Source organism: Ictalurus furcatus, chromosome 9, assembly GCF_023375685.1.
Source record: "Ictalurus furcatus strain D&B chromosome 9, Billie_1.0, whole genome shotgun sequence".
NCBI lineage: Eukaryota > Metazoa > Chordata > Actinopteri > Siluriformes > Ictaluridae > Ictalurus > Ictalurus furcatus.
In genome coordinates, this window is record NC_071263.1 from 22,902,689 (window position 1) to 22,930,476 (window position 27,788).

The window sequence follows — 27,788 nt, forward strand, 5'->3', positions numbered from 1 at the left end:
TTCTTGATTTTTTAATACATGTCAGGAATGACAAATGATGTGATCTTTGACCGTATCTAGTTGCGTGTAAATATAAAATGATGTTTGAATGATCTATATGTTCGAATGTACGTCATGGTAAAACATAATAAGTCCAAAGACACAACTATAACAGAGTATACTGCGAAGAGTACAGAGTCTACTAGAATAAAAAAAATAAATAAAATAAAAAAAACACCATGGTCATGAACAACTCATGACTCGTCTGCAGAAAGGAGATGTACAACCCGAATTCCAAAAAAGTTGGGTCGCTGTGTAAAATGTAAATACATGTAAATAAAAACAGAATGCAATGATTTGCAAATCTCATAAATCCATATGTTATTCACAATAGAACATAGAAAACATATCAAATGTTTAAGCTGAGGAAATGTACCATTTTAAGGGGAAAATAAGGTCATTTTGAATTGGATGGCCACAACACATCTCAAAAAAGTTGGGACAGGGGCAACAAAAGGCTGGTAATGTACGTGTTACTAAAAAGAAACAGCTGGAGGTTATTTGGCAACAGGTCAGTAACATGATTGGGTATAAAGCATCCCAACTTTTTTGGAATTGGGGTTGTATTTTTCCAAGCCATGATCACTTCTGCAATTCAACCTTCTGTAAACCACATGGTGAGGACTACATGACCAGGATCTCCAACACAACACGGCAGCATCATTATATCGTAATCAAAAGCAGAATGCTTACCATCTGGTGAAGTATTTTCTGGCAATGGGACATACGATGTAAATATCCATCACTTGCAGAGAAGGGAATGTCTCTGAAAATGTCATTTAAGGAGAGAATATTTGCCTCCAAGGACTTTTGTCAAAAAGCATCCCTGTAGGATTCTGAACGTTCCAAATCAACAGCATTCTGCAGACTTTGCAATATTACAGATTCCTTCATGCTTTTTTTTTTGTCCTATCTAAGGTTGACACTTCTTAAGTGTTAAACAAACCCCAGAGTTCCAGTTTAATGGACAACATTCAAACATCTCTATATTTCATTCACGTCACTTAAGGCTATGCTCTCAAGTCTCGACCATTCGCTCTTCCTCTGTCGGCACAAGCGTGTTTATAGTTGGCCACATTGGCCTCACTACGATTTATTACTGCACGTGTTGGCGGAAACTAGAAAGAAATATGGCTGATAGGTTTCAGGGGAAACCTGGTCAGTACATTCAATAATAAACCACTGTTGTCAAAAGTGTTTAGACTGCAACCCATTGCTAATTCATGACGTGTCATAAGCTGTCTACACAAGCAGAGGGCTTTATGTAAAGGGAAAAGAAAAAAAAAGAAAAACCTGGAAATTCTTGAGCAAATAATTGAACAGCTGCGGTGCAAAGATCACCTCTGTATTAGCTGTGATGCATCTGACAACAGATGGAATGCAGTCAAAGGAGGCAAACTTGGGTTTCTATGATATGATATCATCTGAATTCCAGACCTTTCATTCTCACAGCACATACGAAGTAGTGATCTGAGACAAATGTGCAGCAGAAAGCAGAATGCGTGCGCGCACACACACACACACCTTTATAAACACAGCACTCCGGCGTTGTCCATTAGCCACCATGCATCACAGCTTGATGAGTGACTGATTCTCTCCTAACTAGAACTGGACAGCGTCCAAACATGTGTTTGTTTGTTAATAATCTCCTCTTGCTGAGCCCTGCTTACAATTACTGGTCCTATTACCAAACTGGGCATCATTAGTCAAAAATGTCCAGGAAAAACTGGGTGATCCAGGGCCTGTGGTGGAGCACACAGGAGCAACGGCTCGGTTCTGAAGTTGCTGGGTTGCACTGAATCCCCAAAGCCATGATCACAGTAATGATCAGAGCTGAGGTTTATCATTATTTTAAAGGCTATACCAAACCACAGTGAAAGAAAGCGCGCCAAACACATGGCAGTTGATGAAGAGGATCTATGCCTCTGGCTCCTTTCCCTGCAGTTCTAATAAGCAGGAAGATCTGCTGCTCCAATTTTATACTCCACCCAGCTAACGGAAAATGTCAGACAGGTTCTTAGAAGGTTAGCCTGTAATAAGTAAGGAATAAAACTCGGCCAGGCAGTGTGATGACGATACCACCCCAAACTGAAGTCAAAGTATGCCCTGAGGTATTTTATTCATCTTCTACTACAACAATTTGTTAACAATTAAGTCATATTTAAAAAAAAAAAAATCTATTTACAGTTACATTTAATGTTATGCTGTAGCAGCTATAAACCGTCATTCCCTCCCCTCGCCAGCCTCATTGTTGTCTCCCTCTTGAAGCTAATAAGACAACAAAATACATCTTGTCATGTTACTGAGAAACCACAAAACCCACCATCCTGAAGACCTTCCCTTCATCAGAACAGCTTCATTTGGACTGTGACAAAGCACTGACACTGGAGACTCCTTCCAAAATTCTTAAATAAACGTCTCCTCAGAGAAAACCTCAGCATATAAAGACTGAATCTGTTTATGTGATACGTCCACCATACAAGTCTTGCTGTACCTTGTTACTATAGAGTATTAGAAAGAGCACATTAATATAAACCTGTGATGTGATTTACAGCTGGCTCTACTGTCACAGCTGCTGTTGTAGATAATTAATCACCTTCTGACCAGTCAGAATCCAGAAATGACAATTGTTCGAATAATATCTAATGGTTTGCTTCACGTTGTTTAGAATGTTGCTCACACAACGTTTGCAGTTGGACAATGATAGTGTTAATAAACATTATATACAATGGAAATGCTAGTGTTAATAAACTACGCAAAATGGAAATGTTAGTGTTAATAAACTTTATGTAAAATGGAAACGCTTGCATTAATAAATGTTATGTACAACCCCAATTTCGAAAAAGTTGGGACAGTATGGAAAATGCAAAAAAAAAAAAAAAAGGCATCATTTGAAAATTCAATTCACCCTGTACTATATTGAAAAAGTATTATTAACCCATTACTTGAAGTTTCACTTTGTGAATTAAGTTTATTTTGGAAAGTATACACTTATTTCAAATCTGATGACAGCAAATCAATTTAAAAAAGTTGGGACAGTCGACTGTTTATCACTGTGTAACATCACCTTTTCTTTTAATAACACTTAAGTGTTTGGCGCTGAGTGAAGACACCTGTTGGTTAAGTTTAGCAAGTGGAATTTTCCCCCATTCATCCATTATGCCTTCGTTGCCTTATTTTGCACTTCTTAATGCGTGACACATTCTCAATCGGAGACAGGTCAGGACTGCAGACAGGCCATGCTAGCACCCGCACTCTCTGCTTACGCAACTATGCGCTTGTAATCCGGGTAGAATGTGGTTTGGCCTTGTCCTGCTCTGGATGGCAGCACATGTTGCTCCAAAATGTGTACATATCTTTCTGCATTAATGGTGACCTCACAGATGTGCAAGTTACCCATGCCATGGGCACTTACACACCCCCAAACCATGACAGACGCTGGCTTTTGGACCTGATGCTGATAACAGCTTGGATGTTCTGTTTCCTCTTTAGCCCGGAGAACACGACGGCTATTTTGTCCAAAATAGCCGTCGGACCACAAAACACAATTCCAGTGTGCTACTGTCCATCTCTGATGAGGCCGAGCCCAGAGAACTTGGCCGCGCTTCTGGACAGTGTTGATGTACGGCTTCTGCTTTTCATAGTAAAGCCTTAACTTGCATCTGTGGATGCAGCGGCGAATGCTGTTGACTGACAAATGTTTACCAAAGTATTCCCGAGCCCATGTCAGGATATCCATTACAGACTCAGGACAGTTTTTAAGACAGTGACGTCTGAGGGATCGGAGATCACGCGCATTCAGAAGTGGTTTTCTGCCTTGCCCTTTACGCACCAAGATTTAACCGGATTCCTCGAATCTTTTAATTATATTGTGCACTGTAGAAGGTGAAATGCCCAAAACCCTACCAATTTGTCTTTGGGGAATGTTGTTCTCAAAGTGTTGGATTATTCTGTTGGCAGATTGGCGAGCCTCGACCCATCCTTTCTCTTGAAGGACTAGGCCTTTTTTAGAGGCTCCTTATATACTATGATTAGACGATTGCCTCACCTGCTTCACATTACCTTTTTATTTTAACTTCTAAATTTAAAACAAAAAAAAATCCTAAATTGCCCCATCCCAACTTTTTTGGAATGTGTTGCATGCATCAATTTCAAAATAAACCTTTATCTTCAATGGAAAAAAATAGGGGGGAAAATGGGAAAAAAACTTGCCTTTACATGCTTTTTTTTTTGTTTAAATACAAGTCAAAGTTCATTTACAAATCACTCCTCTTTGTTTTTATTAGCATTTTCCATACTGTCCCAACATTTTCGGAATTGGGGTTGTAAAATGGAAACATTCGTGTTAATAAACATTATATAAAATGGAAATGTTAGTGTTAATAAACATTATATAAAATGGAAACATTCGTGTTAATAAACATTACATAAAATGGAAATGTTAGTGTTAATAAACATTATATAAAATGTAATGTTTACTTCATCTCAGAATACCCGGGAAAATCGACAAGTTTCTAAAACCCTAACATTCAGAAAATGTTCTCCTAACCTAAAATTTTTAGCTGGGCAGACTTTAGCTTTGAGGAAATTACTCTAGAAAGCAACCTGCCGGTTTCTAGGTAAATTCCTCAAGACTATTACTTCTTACAGCAGTTAACACAATGAGAGGAGCCCTTGCACTGTCATGCATCAGGAGTTTTCTGGCCTTGGTATGGACAGCAGAAGCAGAGGTTTAGTGTGCCGTCTCTGTGGTGTTCTCCATCATATGCAAAAAAAAAAAAACCAACACATTTCAGGCTTTTTGTTTTTACAGACAGCCTGCATGTGTTCACTGAAAATAAGCAAATGTAAACGAACACCAGAAGAAAGCCCTGATATTCACAATCCTGAGACTTCCCTTTGAAATATTTTCGGATCATTTGCTTCCCTTCTTTTAATCTATTGTGCTCTAAACTGAAATCCATGAAGCTGTGAACATTCCACTAAGTTTTCATTGTGATAATGATCATGGAACTGTTTTGTTTATGAGTGCAAATGGGTGGCCAGAATCATTGCAAGAAGATGTAGAGCGTGACTGGGGCTCAGAGAGAATAGACTGTTCGAGCATGAACAATTACCAAACAATACACAGAAGATCAGTCAGGCCAAGCATTGAACCTTTCTCTTATAATTCACCCCAAATGTGTCATCAGGCCTTCAGATTAAACACAATGACATTTACTGGGCTTCTAGGTTAACTAGATATAAATGTAGTGATGTAATGCAGAGAAAATTTGTAGGAGTGCGTTTGATCGCTCACCTTTTTGCTTGCACTTGACACGTCCGGCATGTACGGAGTCCTCTGAAGCTTCATGCTTTAAGCTTTTCTCAGCATGAGTGCTAGAGGATGGTGATCGGAGTGAGCTTTGGGAGCCGCTGAATTTTGCTAATTGACTGTTGGCTTCTTGAACCTTCCGCTTCTCTTTCTTCAGCATGCTCACTAGAATACCTAAAAAGCTTAGGTTAAGAATCATACTCTGGGAAAATGTTTACAGGTAACAGATTTTGTCATTGTACTTGTTTTATCCTGTTCAGAGCCGTGGTGAATCCTTAGTGAATGAATCCCAAAGGTGGGAATACACCCTCTATGGGACACCAGTCCTGCCATAGACCAGATGTTTTCAGTCATATTCGCGAAGCTACAATGTCCTGATCTTTAAACAACCGTTATGATGTATCAGGTGCTTAGCCGGAATGAAAACCTGCGGCCAAACTGGCCTGTTGCGGATAAGATTGAACACTACTGCCTCTTACATGGAATCTTTTAAGCAATGAAAGTCTCTACAGAAAACGCTGTAAAATGAGCCAAAGGGGCAACCTTTTCAGTTTTATACCATAGAAGGAGATATTTAATCATAACTCTTATAGAAACCACTTGTTTTATGGCTTCCACATTCTTTTCTTATTTTATCATGTGGGACACGACAGCATCTAGTTTAGGCTCCCTAAAAATGAAGCTGGTCAGCAAACACAAACTCATAATTCCCCATGTCTGTAAGACAGCTTGCCTCTCAACGTTAAGATAAATGACTCAGTATTTTTAGGGCAGAAACATTTTCATATGTCTTCTGTGGAAACAAAATCCTGGGACAGTGAGCTCATCTGACTGCTTCTCTATTAAGTCAAACATGTTGCAACACATTTATTGCAATTTATACATGTATAAAACTATGAACGTGTATATTTTTATTTATTTTACATTGTGGACCAGAATAATTTTCCTGTATGAAATCAGAACTTTCAGAAACACTGGAATTACAGGTAGTGATGATGTACTCCACATCCAGTTGATCCAGTCGACCTGCACAATGACCCCCCTGACATGTACAGCCATAGAGTAGGCAGGCAAATATCTTTGCAAGTACGGTATATCCCCTAGCAAGGTCTGCATCAGGGGACAAGCAAGTCTCAGAGCCCCACCAACATGTTCGAATTACTATGACTGCACCAGTAACATGAAAAGTGATGCCACTGTCCTTAAAAATCTTGTCAAATAGCTAATGGAAACAGCTCTAAAAGGTATTTAAAGGCATATTAGGACTTACTTAGGAGAACTTCACAACATAAACAAGAGTTTAAATTAGTCTTGTCTCTTCTTTCATTTAGCTTGTTTAAGTTGCTCCAGAAAGCATGCGTGATAATATCATAAAATCACAAAGAAGCAGACTGATGGTTTTATCATTCGTCTCAATGCGGCTGAAACCGATGCAGATGTTTTCGTGTCGTTTTGACAAGGCCATACTATAGCAGCAGAAGATGAACTTCGGATTACCTCACTCCATCCAAAGCACACAAATCTGAAATGTCAGCACGATAACCTGCTGTTTACTTTGGAGATAAACTTGCACCAACAGACGATCGAGTCGCCGTCTGAATTTTCCACCGTACGGAGGCAGACGTAACGACACAGGACGATGCGGTTGACATGCTAATTTCCCCCCAAACCCCAAATATGTGAAATTTCACCCTTAAACAAGCAAAATTATGGTTAACTAGGTATAAGAACTTTCAACAGGAAGGAGATGTAATGTTGGAATTTTATGTAGCCCTGATTATTTACACATAAATCACACCACGTTATATTTTATAATTCATGGTTTAAATTCATGAAACTGTTTCCTATATTCCATTCATTATTCTCTCATGAAATACAGACATCCCATGGTGCATTTTGAGGTCTTGCAGAAGGAGCACGGTTTGGCCAGTTTACAGCAGCAAAAGAAAGTCATTTCGAGGGGATTTTTATGTTGGTCTTGTTCAAAATATTTACTATCGTCACCTAGACCATGTCAGAACCCCAGTCATTTATAATGCTCATAGTGAACCATTAATCTGCCATTCAATACACCCTTAGAAACAAAGGCTGAATCTGGCAACTTAAAGCCTTCAATTTGTCCCTCTGGGAGAACTCTTAAACGTTCTATGTAGCTAGAATGAGCCAAATAAGCCTGAGGATCTCATTTTCCTAAGAGTGTACTTTACATTTTTACACAATTAGATGTAATTACTATGTGATGAATGGTAGACACTACACAGAGGGAGACAAATGAAAGGAAAATCGGTGGCTCTGTTATTCTGTGCATTTATTTTTCTGGCATGGTTTGGGTTCACTTGTCCCTTTAGACTGAAGGGTCACTGCAAATCTACATAAACGCCTTCTGACTGATCACCTTTATAATGAATATTTCTGTCCTGATGGGAGTAGTCTCTTCCGGTCTATTCCCATCCACAGGGCCTGAGGAATCACTGAATGGTTTCAGGTGTATAAAAATGTTGTAAAACATATGCTATGATGCCTTCACACTCACCAAATCTCAACCTAACGAAACACCTGAAGCAACATCTTCGACAGCACTCTCCACTGAATGAGGGAATATCTTCTGGAAGAACGGTCTTCGTCTTTCAATTACAGTTCCTCAAACTTGTGGAATTTATGCCAATGTGTATTGAAGCTGTTCTTGAGGCTCGTGGTGACACCTTCCCAGGACATTTTATGTAGGTTTTGTTCCCTTAATTTGCACCCGTAGGTATCCAGCACATATAACAGGATGTCCTGTGCTCAAACCACACTCAACAGTGCTATATAATTTGAATGAAGGATACTGATCTCGTTGTCACGCTGGGTTAGCATGTCCTTCAGTTTGAGCAGCTCTCTATTGGCTGGGCTGTCTGGCTTGTCTGTGATGCTTGACGATGGGAGAGGACTAATATCACCAGCTCCGTTTGGAGTATTCGGTTTCTCCCGCAGCCTCGCCTGCAAAAAACAAAGCACCGGTTAGCCTGACATGTTACTTCATTTGGACTTTTTTTACTATAAAGAAATAAACATTAATAAACCCACAAACAATGAGAGAAAGGTTAACAAAAGTAGTTTTGTTCAGTGGTATTGGTGGTATTGTCTGAATTACAGTAGTCATGAGCACAAGTAGTTAATTATTAGATAGAGTACCAGTAAGTGGCCCACAGGTAAATATTACCATGTATAAATAAATAAACATATGAAATAGTAACATTTCTGAAAAATTATGATCCTGCCTCCTCATAATATTCTTTGCTTCAGAAAGTGACAGTTTTCACCTTTTGTAGTTTATGCTAACACATAGCGTAGCACCACTGCTAATCTGTCTGTAGCAGTATAAAATTATTCGCTAAGTCATATTCCAACACTCATTTATTCAACTAGCTCCCTAGTTCCATCAGCCTAAAAATAGGAAATGGTAAACATGTTATTCATTTGTTGTTAAGTAAAGCAATTAATTGAATTCACACATCTGGCTGTTTATTTTAAATACCAAGTAATTTATTACTCATCATTTTTTGTGCTATAAAACAGTACTACAAAAGAACTTCAAGCACACCCTGCTACTCTGGACAAACAATGGAATACACAGAGGGAACCCCTAATCATGACTAGTGGATGTGCCAAATCCCTCATGCCTGTATACATGTTCTACTGTAACAAGGACTAATCTTTTATATATATTCTTTATATATATATATATATATATATACATATATATATATATATATATATATATATATATATATATAAAAACACAGATAACCTCAATTTAGATGAACCATTTTTAGTGTTCATTTAAAATGGAAACGGCTTGGCCCAGTGCCTCGCGCTTGGTCCGTAGTGAAAGCAGACATGTCTAATTTAAACTGTGTAAGGGACGGTATGGTCAGGGAAATGCAGACTAGAGCCAACCAGAGCGTTAATTAGAGTCTCAGTGTGTGTGTGTGCAAACATGCCAGCCAGTGTTGTGTATTCTTGTCTAACATTAAGAACACTGAACAGCCTTTGTGAGAGTGCATTATGGGTATGGAATTTCGCAAGAGAAAAGTTCCTGGTTTTGGCTATGAGTGGAGAAGTAGCAGGTAGCAAAATGTGGTGCTGGGAAGGTGCAGCCTTGAGGTGAGTGGAAACATGAAGACAGCGCAGAATGTGAGATATTAAAAAAACAAGACTACCAATAGAAGAGAAACTCTGAGTCAGATCTGAGTGGAGAAGTGTCAAAGAACTACAGGCATCTGAAGCCTAGACCTCAAGCATGTTATGCAAATTCTTCACCGTTGTAAAACCAGAGGGAATAATCTGCTGACCATTACCGCAATTCTTGAGTTTTAGCTTAAGCAGATGTCTGCTTTGAGTTTAAGTGTTTCAAATACTTAACTCCTCCCTTCTAATTGATGAAGTAAACAATACACAAGTGCTAGAATGTGAAGTCCGGTTTTCTCAACATGGACGTGCAGAGGTTTTTATGGCAGGACAGGAATCCAGTGCAGCTGTAAGGTCAGCCAGACGCACTTATTCTGGTTTATCCGTCATAGAGGACGAGTCGCTGGTCAGTGGATGAACGTTATTGAGGATGAATGTTATTCACTTCATAAGTGTATTTAGCTTATGTTTACTATTTCCCAAATGCTCCAAAAGACAGCAATCAAGGAACAATAACCTGGTTTTGGCAAAGCTGAAGTGCAATCTAGTGAAAATGCTTCATTTTGTTTTTGTTTTCTACAGAGACAGAGGAAAGCTGCTGCCAATATTAGGCAGTCCTGTATTAACTGAATGCCTTTGTTTTTTTGTTTTTTTTTTAAAGATAGTTTTGTAAAATAAGACTCAAACAAGTCACTCACATTCAGTTAAGGAATTAAAAGCTAGAGCAATAACAAAACAGCAGGATACGAAAAGCACTTGGAACAAACACGGAGAAGGCATACCTTTAAGAAACAAAAGCAGTGCTGGATTTTTCTCGTATCTGGTCCTAGTTCCAGAGTCATTTCCGGGTCAGGGTCATCGAGAAACACCTTAAGCTGGTCTTCAATCCTACACACACACACACACACACACACACACACACACACACCTTCCATTCACAAAACTATTCAAATCTTTTCTTAAAACTGTCAGATATTCCTATCCTAGTGGGGACATTTGGTCTACACCAAGATATAAAAACTAGCAAGATAAACAAAGGCAATTCTACTCCACGCAACAAACACAAACAGTTGCGGTTTTGGTGATTGATTTATCACTACATCCATCGAGTATCAGCTCAAAACCTAAACCCCTGTCACGAAAAGGGCTCTAAAACAAATACACAAAACGAAAGACCGCACGCTCCCTCTTCCTACCCTTTAAGGCATAGGTTTAATCAGGCAATACGACTGTTTAGCTCTATGCTACAAAATGTTTCGATTCTGGTTGTGTAAAAGCAAAACTATTTACTTTAGCATGATCACGGCTTCCACAGAGATGACCTGTTGATAAACTACTGCATGAAGACCCTCCAAACAATAGCGTTCTGTGGCCTGGACAGAGCCACTGTAATCAAAGATGGCTGAGAGGCCAGACTGCTCCAAACACAGACACGAACGAGCTCTCTCCAGATTTCCACTCCAGCATGTCTCGTGTCAATAGGAACAAAGTTTACACGAATGAAAACTTTAAACAAAAGCCCGTGCTTGGATTTCAGACTCCTGGAAGTCATCAAGTTCATTCAGCTGGAATCCGAATCCAATCCATCTTCACGCGGGGTGTTGGAGTGACTCCTGTGCCTATAGCTGTGTTTTTTCAAGGTATTTGAAATATTCGGATGGTGTACAATACGACTATGACAGGTATAAGCGTGTTGTGTCCAGACCACCGTTTTTCTGCTTCAGCAATCATGTATGCTTGGCCACCGGACAGCGCCACCTCATAAAGGAAATATCCATCACGACAATCATCAAATCTGTCTGCTGCTGGCACACTCAGTGGGACAACAGACATGGTTAGGAGGTTAATGTGTGGTGTGATGGGGAAAATGGGAGACATCATCAGCAACGAGAGAGGAAACCTTAAAATCGAGGTACAGCCTCAGGTAAAGACATCAGAACGCTAGAAAGAGGTGAGGCAAGCATTTCTGAAGCCCACATGTTCCCTAACTCATGCCAGCACTTCTACCAGTCCAAGGAGTGGGAAGAATGTAATGGGGAATCAAGACGTTTGAGGACAGTTCCTGGCCAATCGAAGCATGCAACTGTTTTTCACAGTTAATTCTAGACACGGTATGTATAGAAATCGAATCTGACTTCAAATACTTACACAGATAGAAGTGTCAAAACAAGCTATGAAATGTTTTTTCTTCTTTCCTTTCTTTTTTTTATTTATAAAGCACGATTAAAAAACAGAACGTTGACGCAATTAATAGAATAATAAAATTAAGACATAAATGTGTACAAATATCATAGCATGATTATGCATACAAACTATAATGGAAATGTACGGAACACGTAAAAATAAACGAGAACCTCATTCTACGTTAATCAGTTGAACCAAACGCTGATGCGAGTAGGTGTAATTTCAGATTTCGTTTAAAAGATCCTAGAGAAGATGCTTAATCTTAAATGTAGTGGTAAGTTATTCCAATGCCTAGGAGCTGCCCCTGCAAATGCCCGATCAACACTCAATATTAATCTAGTCCTAGGAATGTCTGAAATCATCTGACTTGATGACCTTAGAGTCCTTGGTGGTATACTGTATGTATATGAAGAAGATGCTCAAATATGGAGGTTGCCAAATTGTGTAACGCTTTATATACTAGAATCAGTCATTTAAAATCAATCCTATATTGAATTGACAACCCGTGAAGTGAGGCTAAAAATAGGTGTTACATGTTGCGTCTAACGAGTACCTGTTAAAAGTCTAGCAGCAGCATTTTGGACCAATTAAAGACGATTTAACAGTGATTGGCTCACACCTACATACAGAGAATTACAATAATCCAGGAGCGTTTGAATGTTTGTGAACCCTGTGGGTTAATTAGTGCCTATGGAAGGGGCAGCTTGCACATCTGGAAAGGTACCATCAATGTTGAAAGGTATATACAGGTTTTAGAGCAACATATGTTTCCATCCAGATTCCATCTCATCTTTACTTCTGAGAGATTCTGCTGCACTAAGATACTCTTTTTATACCCAATCATGTTACTGACCTGTTGCCAATTAACCAAATTAGCTGCAAAATGTTACTCCAGCTGTTTCTTTATCGTAACACTTACTTTTCCAGCTTTTTGTTGCCCCGTCTCAACTTTGAGACGTGTTGCGGCCATCAAATTTAAAAAATTCCTTATTGTTTTATTAAAATCGTACATTTCCTTAGTTTAAACATTTGATATGTTTTCTATGTTCTATTGTGAATAACATATGGGTTTATGAGCTTTGAAAATCATTGCATTCTGTATTTATTTACATTTTACACAGCGTCCCAACTTTTTTGTCCATCATTTTGGTTATTTTTATGATGAAGGAATTTTTTAATGAACCATCTTAATAGTCTTGTTTTTATGGCTTTTGGTTTTATGGTCATATCCCAGTAACAGCATAAACATAATAAAAAGTAAAGTGAACATTTGTTGTACCTTTTAGTGCTTGTTGTCGTTGGTTACTTTGGTCACTTTGGCATTGCCAGGAGTTTTGCATGTTACCCCCATGTCTGTGTGGGTTTCCTCCCACATCCCACCAAACACACCAGTAGGCGGGCTGGCACCTCTTAATTGCGCTTAGGTGTGAATGTGGCACTCACCTGACCTTATTTTCATAGCAGTATCATAACAAAGGGTTTGAATACTTGTGTAAAAGTGATATTTTAATGTTTTATCTAGAATATATTTACAAATATTTGTGCAAGCCATTTTGATGGGTCTTTTTTTGCAAATAGATGAAAATTGGATGAGAAAAATGAATTTAACAGTAAGACTGTAACAACAACATGAGGAGAAATGCACTATAGATACAGTCTCATTATCATGATTAAATGCTGACTGCCCAGGAATAAAAACAAACACATCGAATATCCTGGAGATGTTTTATCTCTATCTTCTATTAGCTCTTAGTGATAAACAGTTCTAAGCACATCAAGGTTCCCTGCTGACCTGAGATGACTGCATCCAAGCACGCTGCTGCTCTGACCATTACACACATTTCCTCAGGCTCAGAATACACACACAGCGGCCGCTGGCCACATAAACCTGCTGAACTGCTGAATCTGACTTACGGCATGTCACGGCTGCTAATTTTAATCTAAACCCACATGCCAAAATGGGTTACTGGAAGATAGTAAGCGTTAACTGAATTAAAAATAATGGCATATCGGTACAGCAGCCTTTCCACTTGGGAAAACATAAAGTCAGTTTGACGGTGGAGAACAAGTCCTGTTTATGTAGAGAGAAAAGACCTAAATAATATATTTCTTTTGAGCTATCAAATTTTGGACTTATTAGTGCCATTAGACAGAAGACTTCCTTACTGTGTGAAGCATATAATTAAGTCTTTGAGTACCTCTGGATCTCTTCTTGAGTCAGCTGATCACTTCTTTGCTCTCCAGTCACCAAAGCTAGCTCCTCTTTTAAGCACTGGATTTCCTTCTTCAAACGAATGATCATCTGTAAAGACAGAGAGAGCAACGATTCATCGTGTGGGCCCCTGTCATTCATTTCTGCATTAGTAACCAACAAGGTGTGTGTGTTCTCTACTACAACTGCACTGCTAGTCATGAAATAGCAAAGGGCAATTTTGTTACCTAGTTTCCCTCAAATTCTGTTATAGCCCATTCCTTTGTTAGCCAGTTGTTTCCCACATTTGAAATGACCAGTACCAATATGAGAGCATAATTTCAATATGAAAGCAAACTTCCCCGCGTAGGATTCGTCCATCCATCCATCCATCCATCCATCTACACAATATGGCAAAAAAGTATGTGAACACTTGACCATTACACCCATATGTGGGCCTTCCTCAAATTCGCCTCAAGGTTGAAAGCACACAAGTATCTAGAATGTCATTGTATGCTGTAGAATTAAGATCTTAACTGGAACTAAGAGGCCCAAACCTGTTCCAGCACGACAATGTCCCCTGTGCTTAAAGTGAGATCCATGAAGACATGGTTTGCCAAGGTTGATATTGAAGAACTTGAGTGGCCTGCACAGAGCCCTGACCTCAACCCCACTGAACACCTTTCGGATGGCTTGGAATGCCAGCTAGGCACCAGGCCTTCACGCATTACATCAGTGCCTGACCTCACTAAGGCTCTTGTGGCTGAATGGGCAGAAATTCCCAGCCACACTCCAAAATCCAATGGAAATTCTTCCTAAAAGAATGGAACGTTCAACAAGCATGTACAGTATGATGGTCAGGTGTCCTGATTTTTGGCCATATACTATAGAAAGAAAAAAAAAAGATGGATTGTCCCCAACATAACCAGCATAATGCATGGTGACAACCAACCACCAAGATCAGCTTTTCTCCCACTTTGCTAGACAGACAGAAGGCTGTACCAGGTAAACCAGCACCAGACCAGCACAAACCAGTATAAACCAGCTTAGACCAACATTTAAGCTGCTTTGCCCGAAGTTTCCCAGCAGAGAGACATTTCATTACTTACGGATCAGGAAATCGAGAGAAACCTAATACCTAGGGGATGGACTGTAGTGCCATTATTGTAGGCTTTGTCTAGTCTCTGAAAATAAAATAGGTCATGCTAGGTCATTATCTTTTATTCAAGGATACACTTGAAGCCCTGATTTACTAAATGTTTGCTTGTCTAAAAACACATGCAAACACCCCCACATTTTTTTTTTTTAAATGTGCAAGCTAAAATTCACTTTGTAAATTAATATGACCGAAGGGCAGGTATAAAATTCACTCTAGTTATACACAAAATGATCAGATTGCACACATTAAAAAGCCCTATTTGGGATCTTAGTGAATCGGGAGCAATTTTAAGACTAACTTCTAAATTTATTTATTTATTTATTTTTAAAGTACCTAAACTACATAAACACATACTGTACAGATTATTTACAGTGAAAACGTGTAGACATCGTTTCAATTCATCTCTAAACAACACATGACCTCAGGCCCAACACGCAGCTTCTTGTAGATAAGAAGGCACAAAGCTGGTTGCGAAGGATGGATCTCCAGATGAAACAACGACCCCACAGTGCTACATTAACATGAAACAAACATTTTCACTTGGAAATTAACTTTAGCCAAGGGAGAACCTAAAACTCTCATTCCAATCTCAGAGGGACTTCACATAGCCACCAATTCCCAGACATCTCACAAAGCCATAAAAGAAAGGACAAGCAAAGTAAAGTCATCATAGACAAACTACCAGGTCACAATATCCAGACAGCCTCTCTGAAACAGGGTCAAAAGGTCAGCTTAGGTATGACCTCACTACAGTTTATGGCTTGCTTTGATCGTAAACATCTCAGTAGGATCAAGCTAAATCTATGGGGTTCCCAAGCTAGGGTCCCAGGTCATCCGTCCAGACATCCACTCTACTTTGATCATGGATGGTCATGGAAGAGATTGAAAGTCTCCTGGGCCCTGCAGAATGAACTTGATACTTTGTGTGTGTTTTGGAGGCTAAACAGGGAAAAGCCCCTGCTGATGAAGGAGCCGAGAGTCATTACTATAAATGGAATAGTGGAGCGCATTAGTGGTGTCAGCAGATGGGGTGCTCACATATTTTCTTGTATTTACATTTTTCACCGTGTCCTTAAACATTTCCACTTTCCCTTCTCTGTGCTACCACATCTGAAGTATCTGCATAAACACACAGTCAGGCAGATGGACACTGACGCAGACTGAAACTGTGTTTGAAAGTCTATGGAGAACTTCCCATGAGAGAAACAACTATATGCTAGCATCCAGACAATTCTTGCCATATGGGTGATAAAGGTTAAAGGTCACACATTGTCAAACTAGATAGACCTACTGGCATACAGAATACAAGTACATCCATCCACTTTGCCAGAGTCATTTAAGTGTACATTTTGAGTTCTTCATAAAGGAACTGGCTTCCAGATTCCACTAATGTAGCTGTGTGTGCTGTGCAGTGGTTTTGAGGACTTTTTATGGTCACGTCTCTGGGTGTCTGGCTCTGCCCGAAATCAAAAATTACATCTCGGCAACCAGCGCGCATCACGCCCTGAGGCTGATGCAAGATGAGGCTCCGGGTCCAGCAAGCAAGAGTTTTATTCTGGACTGTCAAACCACACAGAAACCACAGGAGCAGCATCAGCTCCAAGTGTCTGAGAATAAACTAGCGGCGCACGCAGAGTGTGGCTCTGACATATGACCAATGACATCAATATCTGTACCAAAAGGACTGTGGTAGATTCTGATTTCATGGTCTTCATTTACGGAAACAAAATGGCCCCAAAACACCGACAAGGCTGACTTGATTTACAGGATTGCTTAGTTTTCTATTGTAGATTTAAAGATAGCTGAGCCTAAGTAAATAAATGGCAAATAAATGACGTTAGGTCAACAGGATTAAGGGTAGAACAGATATCATTCATGTTTTCTGCATGTGTAAGCACTCCTTTGAATAGTAATAATGGATTATCTAGGGTTCACTTTCTTGTAGTCTTTAGCTAAATAAAGGAATCTGAAACAAGTCCTTGGCTGTCTGGTCAAGTCAAAATGTCTGCACAAATCAAATTGTTCTGGTTCTTCAGGGCTTTGAAGAGTCATGATCCTCTGCTGGAAATGATCAAGGGGGATCAGTAAGTGCTTAGTGAGCACTGATCCATGTATTGACTCCTTGAGGAGATGTAGGTTTATGGCTGAGAATAGTGAAAGGCAGCAGACCATGAAAAAGAGCAGCTGCTCATGTGTGCTTTACTTTAGTATAAATAATAGTGAAACATGAAGTTCTTATAGGCGATAAAGATCAACTGAGAGAAGGTAGATCCAACAGTAATAAGACATGTTTTAAATAGGTTCTGGACTGGTGAAATGTAGTCTATTTATTCCTGAATTTGCTTTAGCATCCTTCTTTTTAACCACATGGTTGTTTTATGATGAGTGGGTGACTGGGTAGTAGCTTCTGAGTCAAACGGTAGCTGCAGGATATGAGCCGTGCCTCCATCTCTCCCAGGCAGACACCGGTTCAATTAACAGGCAACCGCAGACTCTCTTAAAAATACCTCTCTAGGGTTCGAAACTGGGCTTCGAAAGTTCTAAAAGATGTACCAATGGAAAAGGACTAGGAGAAAGATGGTAGTTCATAGCAGAGGTGATTATGGGGCTATAGGTGAGAGACGTATACGCTATCTACATGCCTTCATATGGAAACTTTAAATAAGGTCTCTGTGCTGAGGTGGATAAGCAGCCCAATCAGCTCTGACACAAAAACGATTGGGACTGTACATTTTCCTGCTTTAACCTCCCCACAAAATGTTCCATAAGAGAAGATTCAATTGTTTTCCTTCAGTGAAAACAAATCAGGAGCGTTCGCTCATTGCGGAATGTTTACTTTCACTCTCAATGGAGTCAACAGTCACACTCAGAAGATGATGGATGAGATGCAGGCAAGCTGGGGAAGCCCACGCTATCTCTAAACACAGCCAGGGTTTAGAGATCAGCTTCACGCTAATTCGGGGAACCGCACGAGCCAAGTGGGTTTGAAGTTACACCATGGCTGCACTCTTGGTTTTGCAAATATCTGGTTGTCTAAAGAGTACTACATCCACTTGAAAAGCAGCTGTTTACCATTTAAACCAGCATCAACAGCAAGCCGTCTTTGCTTTATGGTGGTTTTGTGTTATTTAGTAAGTGTGCCTGAGGTACAATATATGCCAGTGAGTGGTGTGCCATAACAAAATTTTTGTGTTCTTTCAAAATGGAATGAAAATATGATGCAAGCTATCGAAAACAATCAAATGTTTTCCCACATCTTCTCTATGTGCAAAGACTTGCAGCCAGTCCTGGTGATGACATGGTGAAATGAGGACCATGTAAGCACAGGTGTGAAGGAGAAGAGGAGGACTCCAGTTCCAGTTCCACTCGCTCAGCCAAGCCCCATCTATTTGCCAGTTTCCAGTTCCAGATTTATGATTCATTTTTGGGCAAATGTTAGGTAATAAGGGAAACATGATAGCAAGATGCACACAGGATCTGGAATGATGCAAAACAGTGGAGAAAAATTCACTGACAAAGTGGGAAAAGGACAGGCGTTCATACTCACCAGCGATGGGTCCAGCTCCTCGTTGAGGAGAGCTTCGTTTTTTATCATGGCCACTCGCTGGGCAAAACGGCAGGTAGAGATTGACTCCTGTGATAGAGCCAGAGGTTAACACATGAGATTTGAAATGATGCGTTCTTTTGCTTTGAGTATTGAGTTGTACTGGATTGTGAATATTGGATTTAAGGGGTTTAGCTTTTGAGTTTTGAGTATTTGCTTGATGGACTATTCTCAGCACTAACATAGTAGCGGATCCTGCCCAGTCTTACAGTACTGTGAAAAAGTATTTTTTCCTTATATCCTGATTTCTTCTGGTTTTGTGTATATCTTCTACTAAATTGTTTCAGAAATGAAAATAAAATCTAACATAAAACAGAGGCAACCTGAGTAAACACAAAATACAGTTTTTCAATGATAATGTTATTTAATGAAGCAAAACAGTTATCCAATACCAACTAGGCCTGTGTGAAAATGTATTTGCCCCCATAGTTATTAATTCCCCAAATCTACGAAACTGCATTCATAATGGGGTTCAGCTGGACTAGACACAACCAGGCCTGATTACTGCAAACCCTCTTCAATCAAATCAACACTTAAATAGAACTTTTTCAACAGCATGAAGTTGATTAAAAGGTCTTACCCAGTAACACACTATGCCAAAATTGAAAGAAATTCCAGAAATGATGAGGAAGGTGACTGAAATACATCAGTCAGAGAAGGGTTACAAGGCTCTGAGACTCCAAAAAACCACAGTGAGAGCCATTATCTCCAATTGGAAAAACTAGTAACTAGCAACTGGTTTATGCAGCAAGACAATAATCCAAAGCATAGGAGTAAATCCTAGTCCTAGAAGAAGTGAATAACTGATCTCCAGTTATTGGAAGCGTTTGGTTGCAGTTATTGCTGCTAAAGGTGGCACAACCTTAATAAAATGAATAAATAAAAATTGTATTGTATGTTTACACAGGTTGCCTTTGTTTTACTTTGTGTTTCGTTTGAAGATTTAAAACTATTTATTACGAGATATACACAAAAACAGAAGAAATCAGGATGGCAAATACTTTTTTCACAGCACTGTTTGGATCAAATAATCTTATGGCTCTCAACCTGGTCTGGGCAACTTCCCTGGTTGTCCCTCATCACGGAAGGCTATGAGATCTGTATCTGCCTATTATACTTGGCCAGTTAGAGACTATAGCTCATTTTCTGGTGCATACTTTACGGTAGTCATTCTATAGTCCTTTATGAGTGTCAGTTTCTGAGCACAGCACCAATGTTGACGGGATATTTTTGGTTGGTGGACTGTCAAAAACCCAGTAGTGATACTGACAGTCAGTAACTGTAAAGCTACAAAGCGCACCTATATCATAGATGACAAAATGACCAAGGAGTATAGATACAAGGTATGCGTACATTAATAAACTTTGAACTCAGAGGAGGAATCAACTGTCCAGTCATCCTCACATACTACTAGAAATTCAGAATGACCTGGATGGCTGAAACCATTTACAGACATGCTTTTTTTTTCTTCTATCAATTCAATTTCCTCTTATAAATTACCAAGAGATTGTAGAGACCCTGCAGTATTTGTATTTATAATGGACTCTAAGCAAGCGTTAAGTAGGCGTTAAATGTCATAAAGCATTACATCAACATTCCTCTTGTCCACTGACACCATGGCGATCATCGTGGTCATGCAGTTGCCCCCCAAGCTGTCTCTGAGCACAGAGGTCATCATGGAGTTTCGGTAAGGAATGTGTGAGCGATTCTTCTCTGACAGAGCTGTGATGACCTGGAATAAAGCCATTAATAAGGACATCACTGTAGGCAGTGTCTATTTTCAGCACAGTGTCACACCTGTATCTTGAATTACCATTCTCTATTTGGATTAAAGGGACTGTGCAAATTTCCTTCACAGTCTACACTGCCAATAAAAAGGAAGACCCTAAGCTAAAATTTTTGATTAAACCTCAAGTTATGGGCTTTCTTAAAATACTCTATAATTAGGGGGGGAGGGGGGGAATGATGAACAGGTGTGAGTGAACTGAGCTATGCCTTTTGACTGTATTGGAAACAATGAAAATTTAAACAGAAAAGGTCTAGATCTTAATAATAACAACACTGTTTTTAAGTCTTTAATTTGTAATCTTAACTGATTTACTCTCCAAGAACAACACACATTTGAGTCCCATAAGGTTCTGAGCGTGTTCAGTTACTACTAGATTTAGGTCTTAGTTGGATCACTTCCTTTTCAACATTTTTCCCTATTTAAATGTGTATCTTTTGTAGGGTGTATAACACTAATAGTAATAATATTGAATATTGAATAGTGATAATATGAATCATAAGACACTACGGTGGGATATAAGAGTAAAACACATTACCAAATCAAAAGCGGAACAGGAAATCAGAAAATGCAAAACCCCCCCAAAAAACACAAACACAAATTTGGAAGCACAACAGAATTATTGAAGCGGAAATGGTACATTCTTATTCGTGTCACTTGCTCGGCGTGTGTCAGTCTGAGATCTGGAGGATGCAGGCGCAGAAATGAATCTACTGATGCTTTTATTCATGCTTATTTTTCATCAAGGGCATTCATATGATGTTATTTTAGTTATGCTGCCAACTTTGGACAGCATTAATATGAGTATGAGAATGCTTTCTTCAAAAGAAAAGAACTATTTCTCACTATAATAACACAAAGTTGGCAGCAAGTCGTTTTTTTCTAAGTTAAACATATAACAGTCAGAAAAAGGTCAATACTTTTTCTTTGTGATAGTCATACACCATGTCCAATCTCTATTTGTTGTCACGTGTTTGGTTTTGCTGTTGTGTTTTTGCTTCTGTTGTTGTCTTTTCTGATTTGCTGTTGTGTTTTCAGTTTGTTAATGAGTTTTGCACTTTGAGGGCACAATAAGAAATTCTACAGGTTGAAAATATTTGACTGACATTATCAAAGAAACCATTAGGAACACGTTAGCATGCCCTCTGACCTGCTCAAGGTAGTGTAGAGACAGGTTGATGTACTTGGCCTCAGTGAGAATCTGGCCTCCCACACCGGTCTTTCCCACCCTCTCGGAGCCGGCCAGGTCCACCAGGTGCAGCTTGGAGCGTCGTAACGTGGCTGATCCTGGCTCACGGCTGCACACGTGAATGGTGAAGATGCAGTGAGAGCGTGTGGAGGCCTGATTCATTGGGGTCTGAGAGATGGCAGGCAGAACGCACAGACAGTGAAGGTGAGAAGAAGAAGAGCATGAAACTAAACACATATACAGTACGTGAAGCGTGAACAAATCTTTGCGTGTGAAGTGCAGTAGATATGGCCATCAGAAATTCAGTTATGCTGTAGGGATTTTGTATTAGGTTCAAGGATCAAGGCTATATGAGGACAGAAAGCCACAGATCAAAGCAAATATGAGCAAATTTAAGATAAATCATGGACACGCTTACCCCTTAAAAAAAGCTCATTTGAGTATACTGCAATGTAATCAGAGTTTATTAGTGGAATATACAGTAAATAGAAAAGTGCAATAGATCGCAAGTATACTTGTATAGAGTGTAGCATTAACATATTGGTTTGTCCAAGGAAAAGAAGTCTAATAAGTTTTATTATACATTTACTTTTTATATATTACCACTATATTATATGTCCACTCGGTGCCAAGCAACCTGTTATTTCACTTTTAGATGTACTGACAACTTTTACTAGATACAGTAAGGTATACAGTCATGTGAAAAAATAAGTACGCCCCATGGAAATTGTTGTTGTTGGGTTTTTTGGGGATTTTTTTAAACATATTTGAACAAGCAAACATTCAATCCTCTTTGAAACAGTGCCTATTAATAAAGTTGACACACTATCAAATGACACATGAAATTGACATTTTGTAGTAATTTTCACAATTTAAATTAACAAAAAAAAAAAGAGATCAGTCGCATGGAAAAAGTAAGTACACCCCTACTTTTATTACAACTTCAAATCCATAAAATTAGAATCAGGTGTTCAAGATTGGGTGCCAGTGATTAGAACCTGCTTAGGGAGTGCAGGTGGAACCTGTCTTATTTATACCCCTCTCATGGCTAGTGTCTGGTGTTCCCTTTGTTATCGAGGTATGTCATGTCATGTCATCATGCCAAGATCTGAAGAGTTCTATTAGGCCTTCAGAAAAAAAGGTTGTGGATGTCTAGGAGTCTGGCAAGAGATTTAAAAAGATTTCCAAATGATTTGAAATACATAATTCCACTGTCAGGAAAATCATCTACAAATGGCGCAGATTTCAAATGACTGCCAATTTGTCCAGGACTGGCCGTCCTAGCAAATTCAGCCCAAGAGCAGACTGTCTGATGCAAAAAGAAGTCTCCAGGAATCCCAAAATTTCACCACAGGATCTGCTAGTAAGTCCTGCAAGTGTGTCAAAGTGCATGCTTCTACAATCAGAAAGAGATTGCACAAATGTGACCTGCATGGGAGGCGTGCCAGGAAAAAGCTGTCTAAAAAGAACAATAAAGCAAGACTACAGTTTGCCAATGAGCATATAGGCAAAGACAAGGCCTTTTGGAATAATGTGCTCTGGACAGACGAATCAAAGATAGAGTTGTTTGACAACAGTAACAGCAGACATGTTTGGCGCTGAACAAAGACCGCTTTTCAGGAGAAGCACCTCATACCAACTGTGAAGCACGGTGGTGGAAATGTTATGGTTTCGGGTTGCTTCGTTGCCTCAGGGACTGGAGAGCTTGCATTCATTGATTCAACTATGAATTCTGCATCATATCAAAGAGTGCTTGAAGATAATGTGAGGCCATCTGTCTGAAAGTTGAAGTTGAACCGAAACTGGACCTTTCAACAGGATAATGATCCTAAGCACACTAGCAAATCCACCAAGGAATGGCTCAAAAAGAAGAAATGGAGGGTTATGGAATGGCCTAGTCAAAGCCCGGATTTGAATCCCATTGAAATGTTGTGGGGGGATTTGAAACGGGTAGGACATGCAAGAAAACCCTCAAACATCTTGCGACTGAAAGAATATCACATGAAAGGGTGTTCAAAAATTCCAGCAAGCCGATGTCAGAGTCTGGTGGACAATTATGCAAAACGCTTACAAGAAGTTATTTCTGCTAAAGCGGGCAATACTAGCTTCTGATGCCAAGGGTGTACTTACTTTTTCCTTAGACGAATATCACATCTATTGATAGTTCTGTTGAATAAATGATTGAAAAAGTTATTTTTCCTTGGGGTTTTGTTCAGGTATATCAACGTCATTAATAGGCACCATTTCAAAGATGATCCAATGTTTGCTTGTCCAAATATGTAAAAAAAAAGCCAACAATGTCCATGGGGTGTACTTATTTTTTCACATGACTGTCATTTGTAGCAAGTTATATTAATCATTAATAAGAACGAATAGACACTAACTGGGGGCCACATGGTGGTGCAGAGTGTAGCATTGCTGGATCACAGCTCCAGGATCACCATTTAGACTCTGAACTCAAGTTACTGTCTATACAGGGTTCTCTCTGTGTCCGTGTGGATTTTTTCAGGTTCTCCTTTTATTCCAGACCCCCCAGAAACATGCATGGTAGATAAAATAAAAATAAAAAAACTTGCCCTTAGGTGTGAATGGTGCTCTTAGATTGACTGGCATTGAATCCCATCCACATTGCCTTGGACTTCATAACATGTGGACTTTCTGGGTTCAACAGCTGTGTCGCTGGAAGTGACTGCTGCATATTTCATATATTTAATTTTCCCTCTTTTGTCCTGTCTCACAATTGATATATCAAGAAGTTGAATTGAAAGCCAGGCTGACAGCTACGTAAAGTCAAATTCCAGCTAAACAGAAACAGAAAAGTTGGACTCGATCATATTTTGTTCCACAAAGTGGAGCTTGGAGAAAAGGAAGCGAAGATATTGGCTTATCAAAAGATAACTGTGTGAGTGGAGCGTGAGTGAGAGAGACAAGCTAAGTTAATGAGGTGCTTCATATCTAAAAAATAAATAAATAAATACAAAAAATACAAAAAAAAAAAAAAAAACAGATCCATGTGTGAGTTTCCATACATGTTTCCATACAGATTTGATTTGATAGGCAACATGTGATGACTACTGACTGGTAAACTATAGTAATCTGAATGAGGTTCTTTCACTAGAGCCAAAAATAACCAGGTCAGATCAGGCCAAACCACAGAGACACAGCAGCCTGGTCCTGCGCCAACTCAACGGGATCTTTTCTTCAATGAGTAAAAGATGAGAGACTGTGTGTAGCCTCAAATGACACATTAAATCAAAGGGAAACCCCACAGCTAAATCAGATAAAGGCCTGCTGTATTTACAGTGTGATGACACACAGGACTCTGCTGATGCAGTGTGTGCTTACTGACATGCTCACAAGACTTTCAGCACTCATCTCCACTGATTCAATGCCTTGTTGATTTAGGGCTGTATTTCGAGCTGGTGATATGAGCCAGACACTTCAGACGTCTTTGTACATTTGTCTCAATTTTGCCATTTAAGATTCAGTTACATTACCTACCTATCTATCTACTGACATGGTAATGTTTAATAGGCTCGTCAATACCAGCCTATTAAATATTACCATGTTATTAGATAGACATAGGCTAATTGTGGAAAGAAAACAATTTTTTTCATGTGAATTAGAAATCCCAGCAGCAAGATTTCCAGTAAGCAATGTACGGACTGTTTGGTACCAATGGCAGCAGAAAGTGTAAAGCTTAAGGAGGAATGAAAGTTATTATCATAGTGTCATATACAGTGCCCTCCATGAATATTGGCACCCTTCGTAAATATGAGCAAAGAAGGCTGTGAAAAATTGTCTTTATTGTTTAACCTTTTGATCTTTTGTAAAAAAAAAAACAAACAAAAAAAAAAACAACACAGAAATACTCTGCTCTCATGGATATGAAACAATAGCAAACAAAACACAGGTTTATTAAAAAAAAAAAAAACCCTGTTAAATATAGGTGTGCAACAATTATTGGCACCCTCAATACTTTGTGCTACCTCCCTTTGCCAAGATAACAGCTCTGGGTCTTCTCCTATAATGCCTGATGAGGTTGGAGAATACATGGCAAGGGATCAGAGACCATTCCTCCATACATAATTTCTCTAGATCCTTCACATTTCACGCTGGTGGACTCTCCACTTCAGTTCACCCCACAGATTTTCTATGGGGTCCAAGTCAAGGGACTGGGATGGCCATGGCAGCACCTTGATTTTGATGTATGTTTTTGATCATTGTCCTGCACAGCCCATTTGAAGCTTTCTGGCAGAGGCAGTCAGGTTTTCATTTAATATCTGTTGATGTTTGATAAAGTCCTTTATGTCATATATCCTAACAAAATGTCAGGGTCCTCTTTCAGAAAAACAGCCCCAAAACATTAAAGAGCCACCACCATATTTAACCGTGGGCATGAGGTACTTTTCCATATGGCTACCTCTCTGTGTAAGAGAGGTACCACAGAGTAAACACCACCTCTGTTGTTTATTGCCAAAAAGCTCTATTTTGGTTTCATCTGACCATAGAACCCGATCCCATTTGAAGTTCCAGTAGTGTCTGGCAAACTGAAGACGCTTGAGTTTGTTTTTGGATGAGAGTAGAGGCTTTTTTCTTGAAACCCTTCCAAACAACTTGTGGTGATGTAGGTGACTTCGGATTATAGTTTTGGAGACTTTCTGACCCCACGACACAACTAACTTCTGTAATTCTCCAGCTGTGATCCTTGGAGATCTTTTTGGCCACTCAAACCGTCCTCTTCACAGCGTTGAGACAATATAGACACACGTCCAATTCCAGGTTGATTCATAACATTTCCATTTGACTGGAACTTCTTAATTATTGCCCTGATGGTGGAAATGGGCATTTTCAACGCTTGTGCTATTTTCTTATAGTTCAACAACCTTTTGCTGCACATCACAGCTATATTCCTTGGTCTTACTGATTGTGATGAATGACTAAGGGAATTTGACCTATGTGTTACCTCATATTTATATCCCTGTGAAACAGGAAGTCATTATTGAACAATTTCCTGTTCCTAGTCACCCAGGTGTACTAAAAGAAATATAAAATATCAATGGGAATATACTGTTTTGTTTGCAATTGTTTGATATCCATGAGAGCAGAGTATTTTTGTGAATTATTTTTAACAACAAAACACCATTTTTCACAGTTTCAGTAGTCTCTATTTTTGAGCCAATGTGTTACTATTGTGTAACACATAGGTTTAATTTTCTCATTTTGTGTTTCTAAAAATACATGTTCACAGACCCCCTACGTGTAGCATAAACCGCACAGAAAGTCACCCAAATCCATTAAAACTGAAAGAAATACAACAATGTTGAACATGTAAATGTTAACATCTGTGTAACATGAGCTTTGCAGAAAGCCTAAGCACAGTTAAAAAGTTAATAAAATATGTCCAGATTGATTTGGTGAAATATATTTATGCTTTCTTAATGTTGAGGTGTCAAAGTACAGTATGTACCCAATTTTAGTCAAAACCTGAATGGGATTTGTTTAGCTGTTCCCAGAATTTAGCCTCAGCAACATCTGACAGGTTTTCCCCAAACCACCACAGATATTGTCCCATTTTTTACTTTGTAACAGAAAACATTTCAAACATTTTCCTTTTTAAGCAGAAATTGAATCACATTAATTTGGTACACAGTGTACTATTCAAACTCCTTTTTGTTTTTAAGAAAACCAACTGCCTTTTTAATATACCGTTTATGTACACCAACATGTAATCAGAGCTAACCTTGTAACTGGACTGCTTGAAGCACTGAAAAAAAAATATTTATCCATAATATCATTTTACATGAAAGATATTTAGCCCTTATCCTACATAACATTCATGTACTCCACATCAACTTTCTACACTCCACAGACCGACAGCCATGTGGCTTTTTACACCACAATCATCCAAGTTAAAAACTGACCAAATCATGAAGAAAACAGCAGACATCAATCTGAGATGACATGAACATTTATTTGTGCAATGGTTTTATTATACTCAATCTTTCTGGATAATTCTAAGAAGTTGAGAGGTTTAAACCACAGTTCTTGTTTATGCTTTACAAAAAAAAAAAAAAAAAAACAGCCTGACTCTGGTCAGCCCACCAGGCCACACACCAAGAGCAGCGCCTGATTCAGCAAGAACCCCAAGG

The 27,788-nt window shown here is 39.2% G+C and overlaps 1 protein-coding gene across 5 annotated transcripts in view; it reads right to left on the minus strand.

Moving 5' to 3' along the window:
- Positions 1-27,788, minus strand: part of kif6 (kinesin family member 6) — a 105,485-nt gene that overhangs the window by 55,212 nt on the left and 22,485 nt on the right. For all 5 annotated transcript variants that reach the window (XR_008386736.1, XR_008386735.1, XM_053632413.1 and 2 more), the window contains exons 7-13: positions 21,598-21,804; positions 20,250-20,393; positions 18,605-18,691; positions 13,906-14,009; positions 10,306-10,411; positions 8,182-8,332; positions 5,339-5,527 (exon numbers count right to left, since the gene is read on the minus strand). Coding sequence is in view for 3 of the 5 variants with exons in the window: in XM_053632413.1 (XP_053488388.1) it covers positions 5,339-5,527; positions 8,182-8,332; positions 10,306-10,411; positions 13,906-14,009; positions 18,605-18,691; positions 20,250-20,393; positions 21,598-21,804 (988 nt within the window). In the remaining 2 variants the exon portion in view is untranslated. The remainder of the gene's footprint in view (positions 1-5,338; positions 5,528-8,181; positions 8,333-10,305; positions 10,412-13,905; positions 14,010-18,604; positions 18,692-20,249; positions 20,394-21,597; positions 21,805-27,788) is intronic.